Here is a 7,352-nt window from a genome sequence, read left to right as displayed (position 1 = left end):
GCCGCAGAGGCGCTGCTCGGAGTCGACAGCCGCAGCCGGAACTGCCGCCGGTCCGGATCTCCGAGTCTGGACCCGCAAGGACGTTTCGGGGTGAAAAGGTCCCCCCCCAAATTTCCGCCTCCCGGGACGGACGGGCGTTTAGTGCGAAAATCTTCATAAGGGCTTATCGCCAAACTCTTTCTAATGTACGAAGGCGGACGCTGTGCGTACCCGACCTTTAATTCGCTTCATCTAACCTTCATTTGTAAGAGGCCGCTGGCGTGGGCCCCAGATGATGTTCTATGTGCTCTTGCGTGCGTTGTGTGTGTGTGTTACTGCTGTTGTAATTAAAGAAAAGGGGCACAAGACGATATGCGCCTAGGTAGGGACCATCTATAAAGAGACGTCTCTCCACTGCAACGTGCAATAACCCTCCCAGCTGACGGGCAGACAGTAGGTCGTGGAGGGGTGTGCGCGTCTCCCTCTGATGTCTGATGTGTGAAATAATCCTGTTCATTCCTTTAAATAAAAACTTGGCGAACTACATAGACGTGAGCCCACCGAAGGCAAAACCAACGCGTCTAACAGGAAGCAGACGCAATGGTCTTTGATCTCCTGTTGTTTTTTTGTGCTTATATCCCCAGTTCTTTAGTGGATAAATGAAATGCAGCATCCTTCTTTTATTTGGCTTTACGCCTCACGAGGACCAAACGGGAAATTCCGCATGCTCGAGTCCAGTTAAAGGGATGGAGGAACTAGGCTCCCTCCCGCAGGCGTTTCACACGCCGACAGAAAACGGGAGCTCTGCGACTGCGTTTCCTTTAAGAGCCATCGGCCGCGGGGTGGGCGGGGAGGCAGGGCCGGGAGCCATTTTGGCTCACATTCCGTCGCTGTCGCGGTAGGTAAACGGTCAAACTGGGGTTGTGTTAGAGCCAAGATGGAGGACGCAAGGGGGCGGGTCGCCGTTTCAGCAATCGAAAGTAAACCCTTTGCACTTTGTACGTGTGCGCTTCGGAAACTTGAAAACATTTCGGTTTCCGGTCTGGCCCGCGTAGGGGGCTCTGTTCGTGTCTCTTTAAAAGTCCCCGGAGGAAACACGGAAAGAGTTGTGTCACAGTGTCGCTCCCGGGTGTAAAAGCTCGGTTCGGGACAGGGATCGGGGTTAATCGCTTTAATTACGCGGGTAAGTGAACCAGCGGCCACCTTCCGGTTAAACTCTGCACCAGGAAAGTCCCTGTCAGGGCAGTAACGTGAACCAGTCCGCTGGTCGTCGCCTCGGCGGGCCGCATCGGTATTTTTAGCCTCGTCTCCCTGTCACCTGACTCGGGTCTGACACGCACACTCCCCACTCCCACGCCCGGGGCCGGACCCTGGCCTGGGTTTAACCCCGTCACACAGAAGGGGTACATTTAGGGGGACCCCTGCCAGAACCACGGGCCCAGGTTCCGGTCCGAACTGGGCCCGAACTGAGCCCGGCTGTCCGGCTACAGTAAGGCTACAGGACCGGGAGAGACGGCCGCCGCTCTGGTGGGGAAACACTGCGCCCTGGCTGGGCACCCCAGGGGTGTCCCTCGGGCTGTGACAGTGGTGAACCCCACTTCTGACACACAGATTGCAAACCCACAGAGCTCGTTGTGGATTGTGGGGTGGGGCAGGTGGGGACCACACCCCTGTTCCCATCCATGGGGTGACTGTGGAGATGTAGGGTTCCTGGGTACCTTCGTCACTGGTGATTTAACGGGGTCCCAGCGTGTAACTGGAGCTGCAAAGGAGGTGCAACAGTGCCTTCACTTCCTCATACAGTGAAAAAAAGTGGTCTGTCTTCAGCTGGCCTGGCCACATGTGACAGGAGCGGGACTGACAGTGTGCTCCCGTGTGGGATCGCAGTGTGGTTGGGCAGCAGCTCGTCGTCTGAGCGGAAGGCTGTTCCAGGGGGCGATCGGGTCGGCCCGGCCCCTCGCTGCAGTACAGCTCCCCTCTGTTTCAGACATTTCTACAACTCGCTGTCTCAGGAGGGCTGGCAGCATGGCTAAGGACACCAGTCAGCCTGGTTCCTCACTGTTCTCCCCTTCCCTCTGGTGGGCGTGACAGGAGTATAAAGGCAGGAACCTCCAGATTCAGAGACCGATTCGTCCTGCAAGCTGTCAGATGAGAAGTCTACCCCTCCCACTGGCTCACACTGATGTTGTTTTCTCTAAGATGTGTGATGAAATAAGCATTTCATTGCACTTGTGCATATGACAATAAACTGGACTGAACAGGGGTACCTCTGTACAGAACCCCAGCGTCCCTCGGGCTGTGACAGGGCGAACCCCAGGGGTACCTCTGTACAGAACCCCAGCGTCCCTCGGGCTGTGACAGGGTGAACCCCAGGGGTACCTCTGTACAGAACCCCAGCGTCCCTCGGGCTGTGACAGGGTGAACCCCAGGGGTACCTCTGTACAGAACCCCAGCGTCCCTCGGGCTGTGACAGGGTGAACCCCAGCGTCCCTCGGGCTGTGACAGGGTGAACCCCAGGGGTACCTCTGTACAGAACCCCAGCGTCCCTCGGGGTGTGACAGGGTGAACCCCAGGGGTACCTCTGCTTGCTCGCCCCCTGCAGGAGAAGACTTCATGGGCTCCTGAGCAGCTCTCTCTCCCTCTCTGAGTACAGAGGTTCTGGTCCGGGTTCTCAGTGGAACTGGCAGCCCAGTATGTGATCTCCTGTCACAGCCTGAGGAACAGTGAGTCTGTCTCCCAATAATGCTCCAGCCGCCTACAGAATATGTCAATATTTTATAATATGTCTTTGTTGTAAATGTCTGTAATATGTCTGTAGATTTGATTTTACTTCTATTTTTTGTTTTGTTTCATGTGAATTTCATTATTTGTATTTGCTTTGGTGACACGGATTGCACCCATCGGTCACGCTAATACAGCACCTTGAACTGAATCGAATTTAAATTGAATGTCTCTCTCCCGGGTGTCCCAGAGTGATGACGTCATCAGCAGTGGCCCGGCTGGAGGAGCTGAGGGATGGGGCCGTGGCCTTCCTGGCCACGGGCTCCACTCAGGAAGTCCGCCCGGCGGTGGAAGAGATGGCCTCCCTGCCCCTCCCCCTGGCCGTGAAGTACAGCCAGATCAGCGCGGAGGCGATGGTTCGAGAGAACTGTGCCGGGGCCAACCACACGGAGGTGAGAGCACGGGCCGGCCCCCCCCGCCCTCCGGGAGTGGCCCCTGGGTGTCTGTGTTGACCCCCTCTCCTCTCCCGCAGCGGCTGTCCTCTCTCCAGAAGCTCTCCACGGCTCTCAACATCCTGGAGAAGTACGGCTGTAACCTGGTCAGCCCCAGCAGGCCGCGCTACTGGAGGACTGTCAAGCACAACAACCCTGTGTTCAGAGCCACCGTGGACTCCATCCAGGTGGGCGCCCGCAGTTCGCGAGCTCTTTCGTCACCCCTCCCTCTCTCTGTACCCCTCTTTCCCCCCCTGTCTCTCCCACTCTCTTTCCCTCTCTCTGGAAGAGCCATGCACGTGCGCTCGGAGAGGCGGGGGCGTGGCGCAGCTCGCCCCCGCCTTGCTTCCGGCTTCTCGCGGGAGCCCCGGGGCGGCCGCGGGATCGAGGCGCGGATCCCCCTTCCCGTCTGTGACCCGTCGCGCGTTCCCGTCTGTGACCCGTCGCGCGTTCCCGTCTGAGACCCGTCGCGCGTTCCCGTCTGAGACCCGTCGCGCGTTCCCCTCTGTGACCCGTCGCGCGTTCCCGTCTGTGACCCGTCGCGCGTTCCCGTCTGTGACCCGTCGCGCGTTCCCGTCTGAGACCCGTCGCGCGTTCCCGTCTGAGACCCGTCGCGCGTTCCCCTCTGTGACCCGTCGCGCGTTCCCCTCTGTGACCCGTCGCGCGTTCCCGTCTGTGACCCGTCGCGCGTTCCCGTCTGTGACCCGTCGCGCGTTCCTGTCTTCTCTCCCAGGGGGGGCGGGCGGTGCTGTATCTCTACGGCTACGCCAACCAGCAGGCAGACGGCCTCAGCTTCCCAGATGACGTGCTCGAACCCGACACCCAGAAAGTGGCTGCTGTGACCTTAGAGGTCATGTGCCTCCGCCTGGAGCTCGACCTCCTTATCAAGGTACTTCGACTCCCCCAGTCGTGGACTGAGATTATAATCAGACTCCACTGACACTGACAGAGCAGAGTGAGACTCTCCAGGCTGGACTGGACTGACTGGACTGTGATCTTGATTAGTGATTCACTGAGATTATAATCAGACTCCACTGACACTGACAGAGCAGAGTGAGACTCTCCAGGCCGGACTGGACTGACTGGACTGTGATCTTGATTAGTGATTCACTGAGATTATAATCAGACTCCACTGACACTGACAGAGCAGTGTGAGACTCTCCAGACTGGACTGGACTGACTGGACTGTGATCTTGATTAGTGATTAATACAATCAGATGGGTAAACTTACTTAACAAGATTCCTTAAAGGCCAAATTGGAAAACATTTTGTAAGAGGTTCCAGTTACTGGAAGAAAGAAAGACTGCTTCTTTTCTGGACAGGATAAGATAAGAGCACTTTATTGGCCATATACAATTTATTTTCCCAGACCCCAGCTTGCTCTCCAGGAGACACACAGACAGGGAGAGAAGCTGGGGGGTCAGAGCGCAGGGTCAGCCATGTATACAGCACCCCTGGAGCAGCTGGGGTTCAGGAGATCCTGAGCCAGGATCAGGAGATCCTGAGCCACAGGGCCACCGCTCCGCCCCAAAAGCTTACAGCCCCTGGTCTCCCACGCGGGTACTAGCCAGGCCCGACCCAGCGCGGCTCCCGAGACCAGCTCAGGGTGGAGTGGCTGTTAGCAAGGGGGTAGCTGCTGTCACCCCTCTCCTTAAAGTGGGGCAGGAGACTTCCCCGGCGGCGGAGCTGTGACCGGGGGCCCCTGTCTGTGTTGCAGGGCGCGCACTCCCACCCGGAGGCGTTCGGGGACGCCCTGCCGCCCCGCGGGCGGGAGACGGAGCCGCCCGAGCAGGTGAGCCGCGGCCGGGGGGGTGGCTGGGCTCGGGCGGGGCTGCTCTTGTCGCACCGCCGTCGTGAGCGACACAGCTGTTCCGCTGTTCCACAGGAGGAAGCGGGGTTCAGCCCGGACGCGGGGGCGCTCGCAGAGCCCGGGGACCCTAAACCGCTGGTAGACAGACAGCTGCCCCCCCCTGCCCTCTCCAGACCAGCAGAGCCCCCGAAACCAGAGCCCTGCCCAGGCTTCACCCCCAAAGGCACAGGTAAACTCTCTCAGTGCAGTGTTAATGTACTGGAGTGTCCAGTCAGTGTGTCTGTATGAACCCCTCTCTCTCAGTGCAGTGTGAATGTACTGGAGTGTCCAGTCAGTCAGTGTGTCTGTATGAACCCCTCTCTCTCAGTGCAGTGTTAATGTACTGGAGTGTCCAGTCAGTCAGTGTGTCTGTATGAACCCCTCTCTCTCAGTGCAGTGTTAATGTACTGGAGTGTCCAGTCAGTCAGTGTGTCTGTATGAACCCCTCTCTCTCAGTGCAGTGTTAATGTACTGGAGTGTCCAGTCAGTCAGGGTGTCTGTATGAACCCCTCTCTCTCAGTGCAGTGTTAATGTACTGGAGTGTCCAGTCAGTCAGTGTGTCTGTATGAACCCCTCTCTCTCAGTGCAGTGTTAATGTACTGGAGTGTCCAGTCACTCAGTGTGTCTGTATGAACCCCTCTCTCTCAGTGCAGTGTTAATGTACTGGAGTGTCCAGTCAGTGTGTCTGTATGAACCCCTCTCTCTCAGTGCAGTGTTAATGTACTGGAGTGTCCAGTCAGTCAGGGTGTCTGTATGAACCCCTCTCTCTCAGTGCAGTGTTAATGTACTGGAGTGTCCAGTCAGTGTGTCTGTATGAACCCCTCTCTCTCAGTACAGTGTTAATGTACTGGAGTGTCCAGTCAGTCAGTGTGTCTGTATGAACCCCTCTCTCTCAGTGCAGTGTTAATGTACTGGAGTGTCCAGTCAGTCAGTGTGTCTGTATTGACCCCTCTCTCTCAGTGCAGTGTTAATGTACTGGAGTGTCCAGTCAGTCAGTGTGTCTGTATGAACCCCTCTCTCTCAGTGCAGTGTTAATGTACTGGAGTGTCCAGTCAGTCAGTGTGTCTGTATGAACCCCTCTCTCTCAGTGCAGTGTTAATGTACTGGAGTGTCCAGTCAGTCAGTGTGTCTGTATGAACCCCTCTCTCTCAGTGCAGTGTTAATGTACTGGAGTGTCCAGTCAGTCAGTGTGTCTGTATGAACCCCTCTCTCTCAGTGCAGTGTTAATGTACTGGAGTGTCCCATCAGTGTGTCTGTACTGACCTGTCTCTCTCTCAGAGGGAATGTGTAATGTCTGTGGTGGGACTCCATCTGTCTCCTGTCCTCCCTGTGATGCCAAGCTCTTCTGTGAGAAGTGTGACGTTGTAATCCACCGCCATCCTGGGAGAGCCAGTCACATTCGAGAGCCCATCTCCAGAGCACCTGGTGAGTCTCGGCCATGGGCATCGCAGTTCCAGTCACTGTTTCATCAGTTCTGTCTGTTCTCTACACAGGTCTGTTTCTTCACCCAGTCAGTGTGTGTGTGTGAGACACACAGGCGGGATGTACCTGGTTAGCCACACAGGCAGGCAGTGTGTGTGTGTTAACACAGGCGGGCAGTGCGTGTGTGTGTGTGTGTGTGTGTGTGTGTGTTGTGCGCTCTTGCGCTGTGACAGCAGAGGTCAGTCCCTCTGCTCCTCTCCTCAGTGGAGAACTGCACACTGTGTGTGTGTGTGTGTTGTGTGCTCTTGCGCTGTGACAGCAGCAGTCAGTCCCTCTGCTCCTCTCCCCAGTGGAGAACTGCACACTGTGTGTGTGTGTGTGTGTGTGTGTGTGTTGTGCGCTCTTGCGCTGTGACAGCAGCAGTCCCTCTGCTCCTCTCCCCAGTGGAGAACTGCACGCTGTGTGTGTGTGTGTGCTCTTGTGCTGTGACAGCAGCAGTCCCTCTGCTCCTCTCCCCAGTGGAGAACTGCACGCTGTGTGTGTGTGTGTTGTGCGCTCTTGCGCTGTGACAGCAGCAGTCCCTCTGCTCCTCTCCCCAGTGGAGAACTGCACGCTGTGTGTGTGTGTGTGCTCTTGTGCTGTGACAGCAGCAGTCCCTCTGCTCCTCTCCCCAGTGGAGAACTGCACGCTGTGTGTGTGTGTGTGTGTTGTGTGCTCTTGCGCTGTGACAGCAGCAGTCAGTCCCTCTGCTCCTCTCCCCAGTGGAGAACTGCACGCTGTGTGTGTGTGTGTGTGTGTGTTGTGTGCTCTTGCGCTGTGACAGCAGCAGTCAGTCCCTCTGCTCCTCTCCCCAGTGGAGAACTGCACGCTGTGTGTGTGTGTGTGTGTGC

General features: G+C 57.0%; 1 protein-coding gene across 4 annotated transcripts in view; it reads left to right on the top strand.

Moving 5' to 3' along the window:
* The first annotated feature begins 12 nt into the window (after window positions 1–12).
* Window positions 13–7,352, top strand: part of rnf31 (ring finger protein 31) — a 41,398-nt gene continuing 34,058 nt past the window's right edge. The window contains exons 1-7 of one of the 4 annotated variants that reach the window (XM_069188030.1): window positions 13–98; window positions 2,951–3,152; window positions 3,233–3,379; window positions 3,925–4,080; window positions 4,909–4,983; window positions 5,077–5,230; window positions 6,319–6,465. In XM_069188030.1, coding sequence (XP_069044131.1) covers window positions 2,955–3,152; window positions 3,233–3,379; window positions 3,925–4,080; window positions 4,909–4,983; window positions 5,077–5,230; window positions 6,319–6,465 — 877 coding nt within the window. In that variant the 5' untranslated portion in view covers window positions 13–98; window positions 2,951–2,954. Of the gene's footprint in view, window positions 99–964; window positions 1,163–2,950; window positions 3,153–3,232; window positions 3,380–3,924; window positions 4,081–4,908; window positions 4,984–5,076; window positions 5,231–6,318; window positions 6,466–7,352 lie in introns of those variants that run through there. The other 3 variants (XM_069188032.1, XM_069188029.1, XM_069188031.1) reach the window with 3 other exon arrangements.

The sequence above is a fragment of the Lepisosteus oculatus genome, chromosome 4 (genome assembly GCF_040954835.1).
Source record: "Lepisosteus oculatus isolate fLepOcu1 chromosome 4, fLepOcu1.hap2, whole genome shotgun sequence".
In the NCBI taxonomy this organism is placed as follows: domain Eukaryota; kingdom Metazoa; phylum Chordata; class Actinopteri; order Semionotiformes; family Lepisosteidae; genus Lepisosteus; species Lepisosteus oculatus.
The sequence above is the reverse complement of the archived record's forward strand: the minus strand, read 5'-3'. Positions and strand labels throughout refer to the sequence as shown.